This window comes from Mobula hypostoma, chromosome 8 (assembly GCF_963921235.1).
Source record: "Mobula hypostoma chromosome 8, sMobHyp1.1, whole genome shotgun sequence".
Classification (NCBI taxonomy): Eukaryota; Metazoa; Chordata; class Chondrichthyes; order Myliobatiformes; family Myliobatidae; genus Mobula; species Mobula hypostoma.
Window position 1 is genome coordinate 94,986,148 of NC_086104.1, and position 23,005 is coordinate 95,009,152.

A 23,005-nucleotide genomic window follows, 5' to 3' on the forward strand; every position below is an offset into this window, starting at 1 on the left:
ACTCTGTCCATGCCTTTTAACATTCGTAATGTTTCTATGAGGTCTCCCCTCATTCTTCTAAACACCAAGGAATACAGTCCAAGAGCGGACAAACGTTCCTTATATGTTAACCCTCTCATTCCCGGAATCATTCTATTGTTACGTACCCCGTAACTGGCAACCCAGTTACGGGGTACGTAACAATATAAAACCTGTCTCGATTAATATTCACTGTTGCCGGTTACGTAACAAATGTTTCAAGAGGCTCATCATGAGGCACATCAAGACCCTGCTGCCCCCCTCACTGGACCCCCTGCAGTTCACATACCGTCCCAACCATTCGACAGATGACGCCATTGCCATCTCCCACTTCCTGGACAAGAAAGACACGTACGTTCAAATGCTGTTCATAGACTTCAGTTCAGCATTCAACACAATCATTCCTCAGAAACTGATTGGAAAGCTGAGCCTACTGGGCCTGAACTCCCTCTGCAACTGGATCCTAGACTTCCTGACTGGGAGACCTCAGTCAGTCCGGATTGGAAGCAGCATCTCCAACACCATCACACTGAGCACGGGGGCCCCACAGGGCTGTGTACTCAGTCCACTGCTGTTCACTCTGCTGACCCACGACTGTGCTGCAACACACCGCTCGAACCACATCATCAAGTTCGCCGATGACACGACCATAGTGGGTCTCATCAGCAAGAACGATGAGTCAGCATACAGAGGGGAGGTGCAGCGGCTAACAGACTGGTGCAGAGCCAACAACCTGTCGCTGAATGTGAACAAAACAAAAGAGATGGTTGTTGACTTCAGGAGACACGGCGTGACCACTCTCCGCTGAACATTGACAGCTCCTCCGTAGAGATCGCTAAGAGCACCAAATTTCTTCGTATTCACCTGGCAGAGAATCTCACCTGGTCCCTCAACACCAGCTCCATAGCAAAGAAAGCCCAGCAGCGTCTCTACTTTCTGTGAAGGCTGAGAAAAGTCCTTCTCCCACCGCCATCCTCACCACACTCTACAGAGGTTGTATTGAGAGCATCCTGAGCAGCTGCATCACTGCCTGGTTCGGAAATTGCACCATCTCGGATCGCAAGACCCTGCAGCGGATAGTGAGGTCAGCTGAGATCATTGGGGTCTCTCTTCCCACCGTTACAGACATTTACACCACACGCTGCATCTGTAAAGCAAACAGCATTATGAAGGACCCCATGCACCCCTCATACAAACTCTTCTCCCTCCTGCCATCTGGCAAAAGGCACCGAAACATTCGGGCTCTCACGACCAGACTGTAACAGTTTCTTCCACCAAGCCTTCAGACTCCTCAGTACCCAGAGCCTGGACTAACACCAACCTACTGCCCTCTACCGTGCATATCGTCTTGTTTATTATTTATTGTAATGCCTGCACTGTTTTGTGCACTTTATGCAGTCCTGGGTAGGTCCGTAGTTTAGTGTAGTTTTGTGTTATTTTACGTAGCTCAGTGTAGTTTTTGTATTGCTTCATGGTCCTGAAAAACGTTGTCTCATTTTTACTGTGTTCTGTACCAACAGTTATGGTTGAAATGACAATAAAAAGTGACTTGACTTGACTTGATGTGACACCCTCCAGTGAAAAGACTAGGCCACACTCAAATGGTTACAGCATTTTATTGATTTGATGAACAACTTTGGGGGAGAAAAAACAGGAAAGATCTTCTTGAAGACCTGATTGGGTTTCTGGCAGAGGTTTGGATCACTGCTGGATAAAGTTTGCAAACTCTTCCCGTCCTCCATCTCCTTCTTGGAGAAGTAATAATAAATTGCACGATTCAATGTACGCTTCCCGTAAGTACATCCTTTTATGTGTAAACAGAGCTTAGGGGCCCTTTTGTTTACAAGATAGGCAGCAGGACATCAGTGATTTGGACAATCTGATGGAATGTGTCTTGAACTGATGGGAAAGGAATAATCAAATAAAGCTTTTTTAAAAAAAAATTGACGGCTGCAACTTTTCTCAACATTGTGATTGACTCACTAACTCTTCAATGAACTACAGTACAATACTGAGCGGGTGGTTTAGGAATGGCATAAGAATTATTATAACTGTAAGGCATCTGGCAAGATTGAGTAGTGTTTACATCAGCTGGGTGTTCTTCAGACAGATGTTCCCTCCTTCAGTCCGTCCTCCTCTGCCACTGGTCCCTGCTTCTCTTCTCCCTAAACAAACAGACAGACAGAGCACAGTAAACACACGCGGAGCAGAGGTTCTGCCACATCAGGTCCCGGTAGGACTCGCTCACAGGGGCAGTGGCTTTCACTGGTGGGGCGGGAGGGAGTGTCATGTGTGTGTGCAGAATGCATATTCAGATCAGAGCCCAACGGCCTGAAATAAAAGGAAGAAGGTACTGCACGTTCAGCAGGCCCTCAGCGGGAAGAGAAAGGGTTAACATAAGAAATAGGAGGCCTGTCGAGCCTGCTCCACCGTTCAATAAGATCACGGCTGATCTGGCCATGGACTCATCTCCACCTACCTGCTTTTTCCCCACAATCCTTCCCCATAATTCCACTACTGTGCAAAAATCTATCCAACCTCGTCTTAAATACTGCTAAATCTCAATTTACTGAGGCAGCCTCCACTGCTTCACCAGACAGAGAATCCCACAGATTCAACACTCTCTGGGAAAAGCAGTTCCTCCTCATCTCCGTCCTAAATCTACTCCCCCAAATCTTGAGGCTATTAGTGCTTAGACTTTAGCACAGGATTAGGCCCTTTGGCCCAAGCCAACACCAACCATTAAACATCCACTTACACCAACCCTATTCACTGTTAACACATTCCCATCAACTGCCCCTTCCCCTGGATTCTATCTTCAGCAACACACTGGAAGCAGTTAAGCCAACTGCATGCCTCTGGGACAGGAGGAAAGCAGAGGACCCAAGGGAAGCCCAGATGGACACGGAGAGGGCGGACAGTCTCCACACAGACATCAGCTCGAGGTTGGGGCCGAACCTGGGTGCTCAGGTCCCGGCAGACAGCGGCTCTACCTGCCGCCCTATGGAGCCAGCCACCCGATGGTGGACCAGGAGACAGGACAGCCTTGTGAGCACTGAGGACGAGTGTTCAGCCGCTGCTCAGTGGATCCCAACGGCCCTCCTTGCCAGCAACCACACTGATGCCCAAGCTCTGCACCCAATGCCTGTTTGCCCAAAAAGCTGCCCACTTGTGGGTCATGCCATGATGCATCACCGCAGACTGGCACCACCCATGACCAGCTGGGACGTCACATAACCAGGACTGCAAGTGTTAAATGTTTCAGATCCCACACCCTTCACCGTCAAAGGTTCTCATTCCGGAAACGAGACCAGTGCGAGGGAACGGGAGTGAAAAGAGCAATGGGCAATCTTGGAAGAGATGTCCGCTGGGAGAAGTTTACCGCTGCTTTGTGCTGCCCGCTCCTCCACCTACCTTTCCCTGCCCTTCAGCCAGCAGCCTGCCCACAGTCTCCCTCTCCTTGTCCAGTTGCTCCTGGGTGGCGCTCAGCATCTGCTGTAGTTTTGTGGCAGCTTGGCCCAAGTCCTTGGTCATTTTCTTTTCCTTGTCAAGCCTTTCCTAACGCCACAGAAATTCATTGAAAATATAGTTTCTCAGGTACAGAATCCCTCTCCTACAGGCTTTGTAAGGGCAGATTCAATAACCGGCCAGCAAGAAAAGGGGGCGAGGGTGGGGAAGGTGAAAATACAGGAGGCGTGTTGGGACGGCTGGAAGGATTCTAAAGTATGTACATGTCACTATATACAACCCTGAGGTTCGTTTTCTGGTGGGCATTTACAGTACAAAAAAAGAAATGCAATTGAATTGATAAAAAACTCCAAAGACTGAAAAACAACTAATGTAAATACCTTGGCATTATCATTTCAAAGGCCAGTTGGCTGAGTAAGCAGCAGGGTGGTACATTGAGCTGGCCAAAGTAAGGGCAACTCCACGTGCGGAACTGGAGCATCACCAGGGAAGGAGAAAGCTCGCCGACTGCCCCTCACCCCTTTCCCATTCACCGTGCTCAGCCTCAGCTCATTTTATAGTGAGGTACAGCCCAGAAGAGACCCTTCGGCCCTTCGAGCTGTGCCATCCAGCAAACCCCGACTTAATCCAAACCTAATCAATTTACAATGACCAATTAACTTACCGAACGGTGCGCCTTTGGAATGTGGGAGGAAACGCCCACGGGGTCATGGGGAGGACGTACAAACTCCTTACAGGCTGCGGGGGTCGCCAGCACTGTAAAGCGTTGTGCTAACCACTACGCCACCGTGCCACTAGTTACCCCTTCTTTCCCAACCTTCCTACAGGCTGCTCAGCCCATGATGCTCTGCCAAAGTACATTCATTATCAAAATACGTGTACCACATACAACCTTGGCATTCCACCTCCTTACAGCAGCCACAAAAACCAATTTATACTCAGTGTCCATCTCTCTACTCCCTTCCTACCACGTATTTATCTAAAAGCCAGTTAAATTCCAGCAAACTGCCTGCTTCCACAACTACCTCCCTCTGCATAAGAAAAGCTCGATCCTCACGTCATCCTTAAACTCCCTTTCCTCTGACCTTACGAGCAGGTCCTCTGGTATTTGACTATTTTGTTTTTACCCTGGGGAAGAAAGGGGAACACCCAATATGTGAAAACCCCTCAGGGTCTTACATTTCAATGGAGTTCCTTCTCACTCCTCAAAATACAGGCCTACCCTGCCCAAACTCTCTCCCTTCCCAGGTGTCTGCTGAGCAAACCTTCTCTGAATGTCTTCCAGTGCATGCCTAGATAGGGAGACTAGCTCAGCACTCAGTTCTCCAGGCGGGATTCTCCACATCCAAGGCATCACCTCCTTACTCTCGCTCCCCTCGCAATAATAAACAAGCTGCAATGGTGGGACTAGGTTTAGGAAAACCTTCAATCACGTCACCATTTGACACAATGTCGATAGAAGTTTTCTCACTCCATGTCCGAGCTGCCCACCTGTCCTGCCAATTCTAGAGCAGGGGTTCCCTCGACCCCTGCCACTGACCGAGGGGTCCGTGAACCCCAGTTTGGGAACTCCTGTTCCGGAATTATACAGCATGGAAACAGGTCCTACAGCCGAACCCACCCACGGGGAACTGCATGGCCCAGCAAGAAGGTTCCCACTTGCCCACGCTTGGCCCATAGCTCTTTAAACTTCTCCTATGCGTGGTACTTACTGCGGTGGTTTTAAACTTTGCCAACGTGCCCACTTCAGCCACTAGTTCTGGCAGCACATTGTCCACCCTTTGCACAAAGGAGTTGCCCTTGATCTCTCACCCATGCCCTCTTATTTTTAGCAGCCCCACCCCAGAATAGAGTCAGCCTTCACTCTGTTTCCTTCATGACCTTACATCACCCAATCAGGTCACCATTCAGCCGCCTATGCTCCAGGGAATGAAGTCCTAGCTTATGCAATCTTGCCTTGTAACTGCTGGATTAGGGTGGAGAATTCTTACTTTTCATGTGTTTTAACTTCCTTAAGCCTGCTTGTATTTTTATACAATCATCTGTAATAGTTCAATGAATTTTACAGCAATTATAGTACAGTTGCTTTTGTATTTTTCTAGAAGCTTCTTAGTTTTCTGCAGCAGGGTGTCCTGCCACTTGAATCTGGCCGTTTTACAGGTTAATTGTTATCACTGGATTTTTCTGTTATCTCTAGTCCGAGTACGAGATGGCCACAAATACTTTTTTTAAAAAAATAGCAGCAACAAGTTTTATGCCTCATTCTTGACTTCAGAACAGGCTTTGAATTGCAAAGGTTGTACATACCGGCTGTGTGGTGAAAAAAGCACAACAGTGCCTCTTTCACCTCAGACGGTTGAAGAAGTCTGGTGTGGCCCCTCAAATCCTAAGAACTTTCTATAGGGGCATAATTGAGAGCATCCTGACTGGCTGTATCACTGCCTGGTATGGGAACTGTACTTCCCTCAATCGCAGGACTCTGCAGAGTGTGGTGCGGACAGCCCAGAGCATCTGTAGATGTGAACTTCCCACTATTCAGGACATTTACAGAGATAGGTGTGTAAAATGGGCCCGAAGGATCATTGGGGACCCGAGTCACCCCGACCACAAACTGTTCCAGCTGCTACCATCCAAGAAACAATACCACAAATTGGAAGAGATGGTCATGATCTTTCAAGAATCACTTGATTCTGGCATGGTCCCGGAGGACTGGAAGATAGCAAATGTCACTCCACTCCTCAAGAAGGGAAGAAGGCAAAAGAAAGGAAATTATAGGCCAGTTAGTCCAACCTCAGTGGTTGGGAAAGTGTTGGAGTCTATTATTAAGGTTGAGGTTTCTGGGTGCTTCACGACTTAAGATAAAGTAAATCAAAGTCAGCAAGGTTTCTGTAAAGGGAAATCCTGCATGACAAATCTGTTAGAGTTCTTTGAAGAAGTAACAAGCAGGGTGGACAAAGGAGAGGCAGTGGATGTCATTTACTTGGATTTTCAGAAGGCATTTGATAAGGTGCCACATATGAGGCTGCTTAACAAGATTAAATCCTGTGGTGTTACAGGAAAGATACTGGCACGGATAGAGAAATGGCTGACAGCCAGGGAGGCAGCAACTGGAAATAAAGGGGGTCTTTTCTGGTTGGCTGCCATGACTAGTGGTGTTCCTCAGGGGTCGGTATTGGGACCACTACTTTACACATTGTTTGTCGATGATTTGGATAATGGAATTCATGGCTTTGTGGCAAATTGCAGATGATACGAAGGTGGATCGAGAGGTAGGTAGTGCTAAGGAAGCAATCCAATTGTAGTAGGACTTAGACAAATTGGAAGAATGGGCAAAAAAGTGTGAAATAGTGTTGGGAAATGTATGATAATGCATTTTGGTAAAAGGACAATAGTGTAGAGTATTATCTAAATGGGGAGAGGGTTCAAACATCAGAGGTGCAGAGGGACTTAGGAATCCTCGTGCAAGACTCCCAGAATGTTAATTTACAGGTCGAGTCTATGGTAAAGAAGGCAAATGCAATGTCGACATTTATTTCAAGGAGAGCAAGATATAAAAGCAAGAAGATAATGCGGAGCCTTTATAAGACACAAGTTAGGCCACACTTGGAGTATTGTCAACAGTTTTGGGCCCCATATCTCAGAAAGGATGTGTTGTCATTGGAGAGAGTCCAGAGGATGCTCACAAGGATGATTTTGGGAATGAAGGGGTTAAAATACGAGAAGCGTTTGGCAGCTTTGGACCTGTACTCACTGGAATTTAGAACAGTGCGTGGGGATCTCATTGAAACCTACCAAATATTGAAAGGACTAGATAGGGTGGATGTGGAGAGGATGTTTCCTCTAGTGGAGATAATCTAGAACTAGAGGGCACAGCCTCAAAATTGAGGAGTGACATTTTAGAACAAAGGCAAGGAGGATTTTTTTTAAGCCAGAGAGTAGTGACTCTGGTGGAGGCCAAGTCGGTGGGTATATTCAAAGCCAAAGCTGATCGTTTCCTGATCAGTCAGGGCATCAAAGGATATGGCGAGAAGGCAGGTGTATGGGGTTGAGAGGGACCCGGGATCAGCCATGGGCTGAATGGCCTAATTATGCCCCTATGTCGTATGGTCTTCTGGCACTCGGCAGTGAAACAATGACAGAGCAACTGGTAATGAAACACAAAAGACCACAGACCACAGATGCTGGAATCTGGAGCAGCAAGCAATCTGCTGGAGGAACTGAGAGTTGTGCGAGGTGAAAGGTCCCGATGTGGAGCATCAACCCAAGCTGTCCACAATTCCCCATCTTCCCACAGATGCTGCTCAACACACTGAGCAGAATGCCTGTTATACGAGCTCTCTCAAATTGGTTGGAGGCAACGGCTTTGTAGCTTAATGACTAATATGTGCTAACAATGTATGCTGCCACACACTTCTGGTTGTCAGCCCCTCTAGCCTCAAGGTAAACCCACTCCCTGAAACAAACTGCTGATGCAATTAACTTGCTATTGCAGCCAAGACCAGACGTGGCCTCATTTGTGGCTGTGGAGTGGGACGATTGCTTGACTGCCTCAGGCGGAAGGTACTGCAGAATGGGAACAAGGGCCATCAGACTGGGTAACAGCTCCTTCCCCCAGGCTCTGAGACCTCTTAACACCCTGCTACCACCCAGTACATATTATTTATGACAGTGCCACTAACATTATACTGTTGTATATCATATATGTACAGCATCTCAACTGGTACATCTACAGAATACTTGTTCTCTGTCTGTTACTATTGTTTTATGCGCTGTATGGGATATCGGTACTCTGTTTTTGACCATGGTCCCTGAAGAACGCAGTTTCGTTTCGCTGTATACTTGAGTACAGTTGACTGACAATAAAGTTGAACTTGAAACCTGAGGTACAGGCACTGGTGGGACTGTGGCTTCAGAGAAGGAAGCAAATGGAAGGAAGTGTAGCTCTGTGTCACTGGTACATCGCAGGATGACTCATGTCCTGTTGTGATCAACCAAAGGCACTGGATCAACTGCATGCTCTGAATTGGGTGAAAACAAGGCCTTTGTGTTGGTTCCCGCTATTAACCCTTTCACATCTCCCCTCCCAGTGCTGCTGTCACATGCTCGGACTTGTTGAATCGCGATGCTTTTGAATTGAATTGAATTGACTTTATTACTGACATCCTTCACGTACATGAGGAGTAAAAATCTTTACGTTACATCTCCGTCTAAATGTGCAATGTGCAAGTTATAGTAATTTGTAATGAATAGTATGTACAGTAAGATATCCAACAGAACAGTCAATATAGCTTAGAAATACAATTGTGTCAGCATGAATTAATCAGTCTGATGGCCTGGTGGAAGAAGCTGTCATTGTTTCACTGTGGAGAGCCACACGACCATAAGATATTGGTCCTGGCTTTAATGCTGTGGTATTGTTTCTTGGATGGTAGCAGCTGGAACAGTTTGTGGTCGGGGTGACTCGGGTCCCCAATGATCCTTCGGGCCCATTTTACACACCTGTCTTTGTAAATGTCCTGAATAGTGGGAAGTTCACATCTACAGATGCTCTGGGCTGTCCGCACCACTCTCTGCAGAGTCCTGCAATTGAGGGAAGTACAGTTCCCATACCAGGCAGTGATACAGCCAGTCAGGATGCTCTCAATTATGCCCCTATAGAAAGTTCTTAGGATTTGAGGGGCCACACCAGACTTCTTCACCGTCTGAGGTGAAAGAGGCACTGTTGTGCTTTTTCACCACACAGCCGGTATGTACAACCTTTGCAATTCAAAGCCTGTTCTGAAGTCAAGAATGAGGCATAAAACTTGTTGCTGCTATTTTTTTAAAAAAACGTTACAAGACCAAGAGAACAAAGAAGGGTGGACTGAAAAGTAATCGTGGGCTTCTCATGCCAGACGAGAACAAAAATCCCATTGATAACAGTTAACCAATAAAAGATCCAGGTTCAAGTAATGTGACACTGCTACTGAAGCTTAGAAATACAGGAGCAACTGAACTGCAATCACTGGAAAATTCACTGATCAAGTGCATGATTATATAAAAATACAAGCAAGCGCAGGAAAGTTAAAAATAAGAATTCTACACCCTGATACAACAGACTCTCAGTCCTGCCCCTTTCAGTTATTCCGTTATTGTCACCTCAGCATTTCCCTCTGCAGTTTCTCGGCTGCCATTACACTTTTTGCCCCATTCTGTTGTCACTTTTTGCAGCGATAGTTATTTAGTTTTTAAATCGTGCTCTGTGAGCAAGGTGCATGGCCATAAATACCCTGGGATCGGAGGTGGTTGGTCGGTTTCAAAGCCCAGATGTGGATGGGGCACAGAGGAGAGGGGTCGAGGGGCCGAGCGTGGCAGCGATGCCACCCAAGGAGGGCAGTGGGTTTGGTGGAGACGATGGAGAGACGACACCTTGCACAGAACTGCGAGACGGGAGAGCTGCAGGGAATCGCCTGGCCGCTTGCTCGGCCCGTGACAGGCTTTAGCCCTGGTTGAAGTCACGGGCAGTTTCACCGTCAGTCAGGCTGGGTGCACACAAGTGGAATAAGCCCCAGACCATCATTAACATGAGATCTGGATGTTTGTATGGATCTGATTTACCCCTCGTCTCCTCAGCTGCCTATCACTGGCACCTCTCCTCCTTCTCTTTCTGCCATGGTCCACTCTCCTCTCCTATTAGCCCTTTACCTTCTCCACCTTTCACATCCCAGCTTCACACTTCACCCTCCTCCTCCACCACCCTCCTTTCCCCTCACCTGGTCTCACCCTTCAACTCCCAGCTTCACCCATCACCCTCCTCCTCCTCCACCCACCCTCCTTTCCCCTCACCTGGCCTCACCCTTCACCTCCCACCTTCACCCTTCACCCTCCTCCTCCTCCACCCACCCTCCTTTCCCCTCACCTGGCCTCACCCTTCACCTGCCACCTTGTACTCCTCCCCCCCACCTTCTTATTCTGGTTTCTTCCCCCTTCCGTTACAATCCTGATGAAGTCAGCTGGGAACGTCGACTATTTCCCGCCACTGATGCAGCCTGAGTTCCTCCAGCATTCGGCGTTTTAACCCTTTCGCCACCCAATGCTTACGGTGAGGTAACAATAAAAACCACACAGAGTCGGGAGCTGGCACAAACTCCACCGAACACTCTGGACTACCTTTAGCTGAAGGACGTCCTCGCTGTCACCATCCCTGGCGGCCCGCAGCTGCTCCAGCTCGACCTGCAGATTTAGTGCGGACTGTTGGACCTACAATGGGATAGTACAAAGTCAGGAGCCACACACCTTACAACACCTGAGACAGACTTCCATCTGTGCAATGCCAACATGCTAGTATGACCCCCACTGCCTCGAATTATCAATGCCATGTTGATACAGGACAGCTAACTGCGATTACAATCATCCCAAGTGACCCTGAGCTAATAAGGTGCTTAAGTAGATTACAGGCTAGTTAAGCAGAAGGTGCAGCGGGAGAGAGGGGGCAAACGTTTCGGCTCTCATTATGAAATGACCTGAAATGTTGACCCTCTCTCCCTCACCCTCTACAGAAGCTGACAGACATGCTGAGCGTCACCATTCTCAGATCTTATCTCTTAATTCTGTCATCTGCAGTGATTTGCGCTGAAGGAAGCAGGAGCAGGAGTAGGCCACTCGGCCCTTCAGTGAGCATGGCTGATTGGCCCTGGGTCTCATCTCCACTTCCTCGCCAGTGTGCTCGAAGGAGCTGGTTTTCAGTGTGGCTATGTTGCCCTCACTGCATTGTAACCTTTTCGTTTGACTCTGTGTGAACATTACTCGAAGGAATTAACACACTGGAGGTGTCCCCTAAACACAAGGCACTGACTACCACCATAGCCAACACCGGCCAACTCGGTGCTCAAGAGGAAACTGGGTGGGTCCTCGAGCCACCCTCAATCAGCCTAGCTATCCTTGCAAGGTCTGTCAGGCTGACTTTTCAGAAACGATAGTAATGGTCTTCAGTGTGATGCATCATCGAAAGGCCGTCAGTTTCGTTCCCACTCCAAGCATCTCTTCAACCAAGTGGAGGGTGTAACATGCCCCATCAGGAGGTCAGAACCATGACCTCTGCTGACTGTTGGAGGTCACCAGGTATCACCTGACCACAACAATCTCACCCCTCAATCCTCAAAACACCAGGAAAGAAGAAAACTAGGAGGAAGAGGAAAACTAGGAGAAAGAACATAGAACATAACAGCACAAAACAGGTCCTTCGGCCCACAATGCTGAGCTGGCCTTTAACCTACTCCCAAGGTCCATTTCACTCTTCCCTCCTACATAGCCCTCCGCTTTTCTATCATCCATGTGCCTATCCAAGAGTTTCTTAAATGCCCCTAATGTATCTGCCTCTACCACCGCCCCTCCTGGCAGTGCATACTACACCCCCACCATTCTCTGTAAAAATTTACCCCTCACATGCCCCTATATTTTCTTCCAATCACATTAAATTTATGCCCCCTCATATTAGCCATTTCCACCCTGGCAGAAAGTCTCCGGCTGTCCAATCGATCCATGCCTCTTATCTTGTACACCTCTATCAAGTCACCCCTCATCCGGAGAGGAAAGCCCCAGCTCACTTAACCATATAACAATTACAGCACGCAAACAGGCCCAACTTAACCTTTCCTCATAAGACATGCTCACTAATCTAGGCAGCATCCTAGTAAAAGTCAACAAAAAGGTAATAAAACACAGACGCTGGTAATCCGAAATAAAACCCTGAAGAGGCAGCGACCCATAACGTCAACTCTAGTGTCTCCCTCCACTCAATCTGACCCGAGTTTTCAGCATTTTCTACATTACGGAAAAAGAAAGAGCAACCTTTTCAAATTCTTCCAGCACCTTCTGTCTCTGTGCTTGCTCAGCGAGCACCGTTTCCTCCAGCTGTACTTGAACCTGGACAGCACGGAAGGAAGGAGGAATTACTCCTTGCATGCAGTCGACGCAGAGGTGGGAAGTTGCAGATGGCAACACAGTGACCGACGGTCGATGCTACTTTCTGTGGGGTGGACGCTGCGTGTGTGGACACAATACAGGTGGCAAGACAGGATTCAAAGTTAGGGAGGAAGGTGGGGCGGGGGCAAGTTAGTAGTGAACTTTATGAACTGCTGGGATCTTTCCATGCACAAGTATCTCACCACCCTAACCTCGGCAGGCTCCAGCTCAGCTTCAGCACTGGGTGACTCAACCGGCACTCCATCGCGCACGTGGGCTTCCATGTCACACAGCTGCTGCCTCACCTGTTTTTAGGAACAAGAGACGGACGTTACGGTCCGACCACAGCCACCTGCCTCTGGCCAGGGAGCCCAACGCTCCTCTCTCTGATGTTGTGGCCATCACCGAGTCGTGGCTGAAGGATGGTTGTGGTTGGGAGCTGAATGTCCAAGCTTACACGTTGTATCGGAGGGATAGGAAGGCAGGCAGAGGGGGTGGTGTGGCTGTGCTGGTAAAGAATGGCATCAGATCAGTAGGAAGATGTGCCATTGGATTGTAAGATGTTGAATCCTTGTGGGTTGAGTTAAGAAACTGCAAGGATAAAAGGACCCTGATGGCAGTTGTACACTGGCCTCTCAACAGTAGCTGGGATGTGGACCACAGATTACAACAGGAAAAAGAAAATGCATATCAAAAGGGCAATGTTATGGTAGTCATGGGAGATTTTAATGTGCAGGTGGATTGGGAAAGTCAGTTTGGAAATGGATCTCAGGAGAGTGAATTTGTTGAATGCCTAAGAGATGGCTTTTTAGAGCAGTTTGTCATTGAGACTACTAGGGGATCAGCTATACTGGATTGGGTGTTATGTAATGAACCAGAGGTGATTAGGGAGCTTAGGTAAAAAAAAAACCCTTAAGAGGCAGTGATCACAATATGATTGAGTTCAACTTGAAGTTTGATAGGGGGAGAGTAAAGTCTGATGTACCAGTATTTTAGTACAGTAAAGGAAACTACAGTGGTATGAGAAAGGAGTTGGCCAAAGTAAGTTGGAAGGAGCTGCTGGCAGGGATGTCAGCAGAGCATCAATGGTGAGAGTTTCTGGGAAAAATGAGGAAGGTGCAGGATAGATGTATTCCAAAAATGAAGAAATACTCAAATGGCAAAATAGTACAACTGTGGCTGACGAGGGAAGCCAAAGCTAATGTAAAAGCAAAAGAGAGGCCATACAACAAAGCAAAAACTAGTGGGAAGATAGAGAATCAGGAAGCTTTTGAATTTAGAAGAATGAGGGGAGATCTCATTGAAACCTTTTGAATGTTGAAAGGCCAGACAGAGTAGATGTGGAATGGATGCTTCCCATGGTGGGGGAGTCTAGGACAAGAGGGCACAGCCTCAGGATAGAGGGGCGTCCATTTAAAACAGAGATGCAGAACAGTTTCTTTAGTCAGAGGGTGGTGAGTTTGTGCAATTTGTTACCGTAGGCAGCTGTGGAGGCCAGGTCATGGGTGTATTTAAGGCAGAGCTTGATAGGTTCTGATTGAACATGGCATCAAGGTTACGGGGAGAAGTTTGGGGAGTGGGGATGAGGAAGGGAAAAAAAGGATCAGCCATGATTGAATGGCGGAGCAGACTCGATGGGCCAGATAGCCCAATTCTGCTCCTATGACTTATGGTTTGTTCTCGGCAGACACTGCCGTTGAAGTGGTCAAAGCACTAGTCCGCTGGGCAGAAGCCCAAGCCAAGCATGCCTACCAGTTCGGCCAAATGTACAACTGGGAAATCCTGGGGCGTTGAATTCAACAGGCTTTGGGATTGACGGGGAAGTCAAAGTACCATGGTCCACCTCCCAACACCCTGCTCCAGGACAATTCACAGTGATGGGGCAAGTTTCACATTATGGCCCTTCTCTGAAGGCTAAACTTAGCATCTGCACGGATTCAAGTGAGGCCGATGACCCTTTCTGGGCCAAAACTGATGCCAAATTCATTCAAATCTCTTCTGCTTGCCTATTTTCCATATCTTTCCATTCCCAACATATTCACATGTCTGTCTCAATACCTCTTAAACATCACTATTGGGTCTATTTCTACCATCACCCATGCAGCATGTTCCAGGGGCGACTGCTCTGCGTGTAAAAGAAACTTGTCCCACGTCTCTCTTAAATTCTCTCATTCTCCCTCTCTCTCTCCCTCTACCTTAAACCTGTATCCTCGAGCATTTGGCATTTCATCCCTGGGAAAAAGCTTCTGACCGTCTATCCTATCCATGCCTCTCATCATTTTATAAAGTGCCATCAGGTCCACTCAGTGTCAGGTGTTACAGCCCAGCTCTGTTCAAACTCTTGTTCTATCTTATGCTAAGACCATTTAATTCAGGCAGCATCCTGGTAAACCTGCCCTGTGCCGTCCCCAAAGCCTCCACATCATTCCTGTCATGGAGTGACCCCAATCGCATGCAATACTCCAAGTGCAGCCTGAACCAAAGCTTTATGACTTCAACATGACTTCCTTAGTCTTGTACTTAACAAAGGCAAGCATGCTGTGTTTGCTGTTCTTTCTACTTGTCTGGACACCTTCCAGGAGCTGAGAACTTGAATATCCCTCTGTATATCAATACTGATAAAGGTCCGTCATCAACTATGTACCTTCCCCTTACAATAGGACCCCCCCCCCACCAAAGTGCAACGCTTCACACTCGCCCAGATTAAACTATTCAACATTTCTCCCCACGTATTTGTAACTGGTCTACAGTATCCTTTGACAACCTTCTCCAATTTTGCTGTTGTCATAGAGCATGACAGCAAAGAAACAGGCCCTCCAGCCCATGCCAGACCATTACTCTGCCTCGTCCCTCTGGCCTACATCTGGACCAGAGCCCTCTGTGCCCCTCCCATCCCTGACCTATCCAAATTTCTCTTCAATGCTGAAGGGGGAGGGGTGTGGCTGGGACAGCACGGTTCAAAGGGCCGAAAGAACCTTCTGACCTTCTCCATGTGGTATCACTAAATAAGATCTGTCTTCTGGGTCAAAAGGGTTCAAAGTAAATTTATCATCAAAGTACGTGTATATCACCATATACACTACCTTGAGATGCATTTTCTTGCAGTAGAACAAAGAAATAGAGCAATCAATGGTAAAACTACACACAAACAACCAATGTGCAGAAGAAGACAATCTGTGCAAATACAAAATAAAAGATGGAGGTAAATATAATCATCCATTTGCTCGATATTAATTCCTCAACTGTCCATTCTGACAGATTTATTGGCATTGTCATTTGGACAGTTGGTTAACTTGACTGAGGTCCTCACCAGTGAGAGCTCCTCGCTGTGTTTCTGCTGTTCTCTATTGGCTGCCTCCAGCTGGCTTTGTGATTCTCTTAAGAGTTCGCTCAGCTAGAACGGAAGAAGGGGACAAATTACTGTTTCAGAACCATGCAATGTATCAGTACACAGAGTGATAAAGTCAATTCAGCCCATCGTGACCCAGATGGTTCTCAAGCATTCTGATACTCTCATCCCATTTTATTATTTCCAGATTCAGATTCGCTTTATTTATTTATTTCAGATAAGTAGGTTAGCTTTATTTGTCACATATACATTGAAATACATCGTTTGCATCAAATCAAGGTTGTGGTGGGTAGCCCACAAGTGTTGCCACACATCCGGTGCCAACTTGGCATGCCCACAGCTCACTAACCCTAACAACTCTCTTTGGAAACCAGAGCATCTGGATGAAACCACCACAGTCACAAGGAGAACGTACAAACTCCTTACAGACTGCGGTGGGAATTGAAGTGTGATCGGTGATCGCTGGTGCTGTATTTACACTTCACTATCCATTAGTACACGTACAAACTCCTTACAGGCTGCGGTGGGAATTGAAGCGTGATCGGTGATCGCTGGTGCTGTATTTACACTTCGCTACCCACTGCACGTACAAACTCCTTACAGGCTGCGGTGGGAATTGAAGCGTGATCAGTGATCGCTGGTGCTGTATTTACACTTCGCTACCCACTACACGTACAAACTCCTTACAGGCTGCGGTGGGAATTGAAGCGTGATCGGTGATCGCCGGCGCAGTAATCACACTACGGTGCTGCCCCCGTGTACATTGAAACCCAGAGTGAAATGCATCATTTACATTAACGATACACACATACACACGGATGTGTGTAGCCCGCAAGTGTTGCTACATACTCCGCACCATCACAGTATGTCCACAGAACACGACAAACAGCAACAACAGCAGCAAAACACACACACACACACCACCCCCTCCCCCAGACAAGATGACCCGGGGATCGCTGGTCTCCTCAGCATCTGCCAACTCAACCTCCAGGATCGCTGGTGTTCGACCATGCAGTGCATGGACCCAGACTCGAACACCCACCCAGAGTCTTCAATTACTGCCCCTAATCTCTAACTCCCCTCATCCCTGAACCCAAACCCTAACCTGACCCCTAATACCTGTGCTGTCCCCAAAACCATCCCTAGGAACCCAAAAAAAAAATGACAAAGTCTGAGCATTGATGGACATTCCAACTCGGTGCCATCTTGTTTTCCACATTATCACCAATGCCTGTGGATTCTAACACTCACCAGGGACAATTTACAGAGGATATTTAGCCTACTAACAGCAAGGATGTACAGTAATGCTGAGACTTTATTTTGCATTGGTCAGACTGAACTTACAGAGTATTGTGAGTAGTTTTGGGCCTCTGATCTAAAAGGAGGTGCTGGTATTGGAGAGGGTCCAGAGGAGGTTCACGAGAACGATCCCGGGAAATAAAGAGTTAACATATGAGAAGTGTATGCTGACTCTGGGCCTGTATGGAGTTTATAAGCACGAGGAGGATTTCATTGAAACTTACTGAATATTGAATACAGAGTGGACGTGGAGAGGATGTTTCTTATAGTGGGCGAGTCTTTTACCAGAGGGTACAGCCTCAGAATAGAAGGATGTCCCTTTAGGACAGGGATTAGGATGAGTTTATTTAGCCAGATGGTGGGGGATCAGTGGAATTCATTGCCACAGACAACTGTGGAGGCTAAGTTGTTGGGTACATTTAAAGCGGAGTTTGACTAGTAAGGGTGTCAAAGGTTATGGGGAGAAGGCAGGAGAATGGGGTTGAGGAGGGATAATAAATCAGCCATGGTGGAAGGGTGGTGCAGACTCGATAGACTGAGTGTTCTAATTCTGCTCCTGTGTCTCATGGTCTTACATCTTTGGGACACGGGAGGAAACTGGGACATCCGGAAGAAACCCATGCAGTCACTGGAAGAACTTGCAGACTCCATGCTGGGGGCAGGGGGATCCGGACTGAACATGCGTCATTAGAGCCAAGGTTTGGGGTGTTAGGATGAGCCTTGGAGCCACTCAAAACAGCCTCAGCCAATTTCACATTGCACTCCACAACTCATATCAGCTCCATTTGATCAAGAGGTGCTGACATTAGGTCTGGGCTTGTAGGAGGAGGATGGGCCGAGTGTTCAGAAGGGAGAGGCCCAAAACCAGAGCTCAGTCAGCTGAAGCCACAAAGCTGAAGGTGTGGCCAGCAACAGAGGAATAACGGGTTGTTACAGTGGGAGGCATCCTTCCCCTCTGCCATGCAGAATAGCCTGCCTGTTGGGAAAGCCCTTCAGAAAATTTGGCATCATTATGTTGTGGGAGAAGAAATAGGGAACAGCAAGAGGTTGAGCTCATTCATGAAGGAGACTGTCCAAGCCAGGCTACCCCACTCCTAGCTCAGAACACAAGGCCACTGAGCAGAAGCTGCCCTGCTTCCCAATTCCAGCATTCCCCATTCCCCAATCCGATTTTGGAATTGCAGTTTGCTCTCCTGACTGAGTTCAGACGGCCAATCCACTTCCTTACAGGTTGAGGAGCTGGAAATGAGGGCTGCTTACTGTTGGAACAAACAAACTCAGGGAGTCAAGCAGCATCCGTGAGGGAAAAGGTCTCCTCTCCCTCCTCGGATGCTGCTCGACCTGCGGCACATTCCAGCACCCGCAGGTCTCTTGTCTCTCTTAACCCTTATTGCTGGTGGGAGCTAGTGTGAGGGCACCAGGGTATTCAGAGATGACACTCGGGCACACTAGGGAGGTGAGGTCCGAGGAACCCTCGGCAGTGATGGGAGTGTCGGTGTGGAGCTTGAGATCCCCGGGGTACTGCAGGGAACTGCCAGGGAATGCCATTGTAATGGGGACCGTAGTACAGGACACTACAGAACAGATAAAGACCCGTCTAACCAACATGCTCTGCTGACTTTTGTATTTTATTTTTATTTAGAGATAAAGCGCAATAACAGGGCCTTCCGATCCAATGAGTCCACCCGCCCAAGTGCACCCATGTGACCAACTAACATATATACCAGTACATCTTCGGACTGTGGGAGGAAACCAGAGCACTCAGGGGAAACCCATGCAGCTACGGAGAGAATGTGCAACCTCCTTAAAGACAGCAGCGGGAATTGAACCTGGGGTGCTGGCTCAGTAATAGCATTATGCTAGGAGGAGGGAGGAGGGGAGGGAACGTCAACTCAGAGGACACAAGCACACTGCCACAGCTGAGGCTCGAACTAGCAACCTTCAGATCACTAGCCGAACACCTTAACCGCTTGGCCACGTGCCCAATGCGTGCATTATGCTAACCACTACACTACTGTACCGACTCTTTTAACCTACTCCAATATCAGCCTAACCCTTCCCTCCCACAGAGCCCTCCAGTTTGCTATCATCCGTGTGCCTGTCTAGGAGTTTCTTAAATGTCCCTAACATATCTGCCTCCACCACCACCCACCCCAAACTGAGCCCTTTCTTTGCCTGGGGCAGACCTGGGCAAGTCCAAACCCTCAGAGGTATTGGGTATCATTCGGGCAATCTCAGGACACAGTGGAAAATGCCATACACAGTAGTGGTAGAGTCAAAATTCGAAGTAAATTTATTGTCAAAAGACGTACATGTCACTGTATACTACCCTGAGAATCACTTTCTTGCTGGCAAAGCAAAAAAAAAAGTACCGTTGAATCAATGGCAAACAAAGCTTGACAGACAACCAACCTGCAAAAGACGACGAACTGTGCAAATAAATAATACTGGGACCAGGAGTTGTAGAGTCTTTGAATGCGAGCCCACGGATTGTGGACTCAGTCCTGCGTTCAGGTGAGTCTGAGGGTCCTGGCACACCGTTCTCCCCACCCCACTCACCTCGGGCAGAGATCAGGGGACTGCAGCAGCAGTCCTACACGCTCCCTGACTCCGCCATACCGGAGACGACGGCGACGGGTCACTGTTACACTCACCTCCTTCACCTCCATTGAGTATTGTTGACACTGCGTCTGTGCCAACTCAAGCTGCTGCTTTAACTTCTCCTCCAATTCAGCCACCAGGTCCTTCAGCTGAGGGGAGAGAAAGGACATTACCCCCTGCTGGAATACACACGAGAGTCGCTGGTATTTATGAAATCCCCTGGGAGAGTGGTGACAGAGCCATTTGATAGACCGAATGGTCAACTTCTGCTCCTATATCTTATGGCTTGGCTGTGATCATGGGTATTAGATCACAAGACCATAAGATATAGCAGCAGAATTAGGCCATTTGGCCCATCGAGTCTGCTCTGCCATTTCATCACAGCTGATCTATTTCCCTTTCGGCCCCAGCCTCCTGCCTTCTCCCCGTAACCCTTCATGCTCTGACCAATCAAGAACCTATCAACCTCTGCCTTAAATATACCCAATGACTTGGCCTCCATAGTCACCTATGGCAATGAATTTCTCAGATTCACTATTTTGTGGCTAAAGAAATTCATCCTCATCCCTCTATTCTGAGGCTGTGCCCTCTGGCCCCATTTATATATCATCAAATAACAATTAAACTTGAACCTGAAACTTTTTTTTTTAGAACATAGGACTGTATAGACCTTCATGCCTTTGATGTTGTGCCAACCTCTTAACCTGCTCTAAGGTCAATCCAACCCTTCCCTACTACATAACCATCCATTTTTCTATCATCCATATTCCTATCTAAGAGCTTTTTTTTTTAAGAAAGTCCCTAATGCATCTGCCTCTACCACCACCCCTGGCAGTGTGTTCCACACACTCACCACTCCCTGTGTAAGTGAACTTACTTCTGACATCCCCCCTACACTTTCCTCCGATCACCTTAAAATTATGCCCCTTGCATTAACCATTTCCACTTGTGCGACATGCCAAGTTACTGGAAAAGTCTCTACCCACTCCATCTGTGCCTCTTATCTTCTACACCTCTCTCAAGTCACCTCTCATCCTCTTCTCCAAAGAGAAAGATCTAAGCTTGCTCAACCCATTTTCACCAGCCGTGGGTCTCTCAAAGCTGCCAGGTTGTTAAGAAGGTGTAGGGTGCGTTGGGCTTCATTAGTCGGGGGATTCAGTTTAAGTTAACTTATATTTTTTTTTATTAAAAAAAGAGGTACAGTGCAGAATAGGTTCTTCTGGTCCTTCAAGCTGCACCACCCAGGAATCCCCAATGGACAGCTGTGACTGGCAGCTCATCTAGGAGAAGGAAATCTCTGCTCAAACTCCTGCTGCCTCGCGGCTGGACCCACTCATGGGGAAGGCTTCGGAAGTAACCCCAGAGGTGAAATCCGGAACTGGAGTCCCCAAGGCAGTCCTACGTTGAGTTCAACGCTGACTAGCAACTCCTGCGACACTGCTGGTGCCAAACTGCATCAGTCTTTGTGCTCCTTTGGATTCATCAGCTGTGTGGAGAGAGGGAGCTTGCTACATTGGCAACTGCTTTCTCTCTATATCGTACTGCCCTGGTTTACGTATCACCTAAACATCTGAGACACAACATCCATGGTGACCCCGTACAGATACAGATTAATCTCAGGATTCTATACGGTGACAATAACGTGCTTTGATAATGAATTTACTTTGAACATACTCTCTAATCCAGGCAGCATCCTGTTAAATCTCCTCTGCATCCTCTCTAAAGCTTCCACATTCTTCCTATAATAAGGCAATCAGAATTGAACTCAAAGCTCAAGGTAAACTTATTTTCAAAGTACAAGTCACCATATACAACCCTGAGAATCATCTTCTTGTGGGCATTTACAGTAACTACAAGAAACACAATAAAATCAGTGAAAGACCGTACCCAACAGAATGGACAAACGACCAAAGTGCAAAAGACAACAAACTGCAAATATAAAACGAGAAAAATAAACCTTTTATAATAAATTTTGAGAACATGAGATGAAGTGTTTTTGAAAGTGAGCCCATAGGTTGTGGGAACAGTTCAGTCATGGGGCAAGTGAAGTTATCCCCTCTGGTTCAACAGCCTAATGGTTGAGGGGTAATAACTGTTCCTGAACCTCAGTGGTATAGGTTGTGAGGCTCCTGTACCTTGTTCCTGATTGCAGCAGTGAAAAGGAGCATGGCCTGGGTTGTGGGGACCCTTGCTGATGGATGCTGCTTTCCTGCAATAGTGTTCTGCGTAGATATGTACAATGGTGGGGGTGGGGGGGGGAGGCTTTTCCTGTGATGGACTGGGCCTCATCCACTACTTTTTGTAGGCTCTTGTGGACAGATCCTCCAAAATAATAACACCAAGAGAATTTAAAGCTGCTGACCCTCTCCATCTCTGATCTCATAATGAGGACCTCTGGTGTCTTCCTCCTGAAGTCAATAATCAGCTCCTTGGTCTTGCTGACATTGAGTGAGGAGATGCTGTTGTGGCTCCACTAAGCCAGATTTTCAATCTCCCTCCTTTCTGTTAATGCATCACCACCTTCCACTCGGCCAACAACAGTAGTGTTGTGGGCAAACGCAAATATAGAACTGGAGCTGTGCTTAGCCTCACAGTCATAAATATAAAGCGAGTAGAGCAGGGGGGTTAAGCACACAGCCCTGTGGTGCACCTGTGCTAATGGAGATCGTGGAGGAGATGCTGCTGCCAATCCAAACTGGGATGTGCAAGTGAGGAAATCGGGGATCCAGTTGCACAAGGTCTTGAAGCTTATTGATTCGTTTTGAGGGGTTGACGGTATTGAATGCCGAGCTGTAGACATTAAACAGCATCCTGATGTATGCAACTTCGCTGTCCAGATGTTCTAGGATTGAGTGAAGAGGCAATGAAATGGCATCTGATATTGGCCTATCGGGTCGGTAGGCAAATTGGAGTGGATCCAAGTAACTTCTCAGGCTGGGGTTGATATGTTTCATCGCCAACCTCTCAAAGCAGTTCATCACAACAGGTGTAAGTGCTGAAATAATCCAAATGATGTTTAACCAGAGCTGTAACATTACCTCGCGGCTCTTAAACTGAATTCCCCGGTTAATGAGACCCAACACACCATAAGCCTTCTTAACAACCCTATTAACCTGCATGGCAACTTTGAAGGATCTCTGTTCCTCCACACTGCCAAAGAACCTGCCATTAACCCTGTATTTGGCCTCCAAATTCAACCTTCTAAAATTAATCACTTTTCTGGGTTAAAATCCATCTGCCACTTCTCAACCCAGCTCTGCATCCTGTCTGTATCTCATTGCAAACGATAACAACCCTCCACTCAATCCACAACTCCACCAACCTTCA

General features: G+C 47.6%; 1 protein-coding gene across 5 annotated transcripts in view; it reads right to left on the minus strand.

Moving 5' to 3' along the window:
• Positions 1-1,618: 1,618 nt before the first annotated feature.
• Positions 1,619-23,005, minus strand: part of LOC134350749 (ribosome-binding protein 1-like) — a 145,325-nt gene continuing 123,938 nt past the window's right edge. For 2 of the 5 annotated variants that reach the window (XM_063056388.1, XM_063056386.1), the window contains 7 exons: positions 19,732-19,827; positions 15,740-15,823; positions 12,642-12,734; positions 12,316-12,390; positions 10,636-10,725; positions 3,433-3,576; positions 1,619-2,183 (listed from right to left, as the gene is read on the minus strand). In XM_063056388.1, coding sequence (XP_062912458.1) covers positions 2,121-2,183; positions 3,433-3,576; positions 10,636-10,725; positions 12,316-12,390; positions 12,642-12,734; positions 15,740-15,823; positions 19,732-19,827 — 645 coding nt within the window. In that variant the 3' untranslated portion in view covers positions 1,619-2,120. The remainder of the gene's footprint in view (positions 2,184-3,432; positions 3,577-10,635; positions 10,726-12,315; positions 12,391-12,641; positions 12,735-15,739; positions 15,824-19,731; positions 19,828-23,005) is intronic. The other 3 variants (XM_063056389.1, XM_063056390.1, XM_063056391.1) reach the window with 3 other exon arrangements.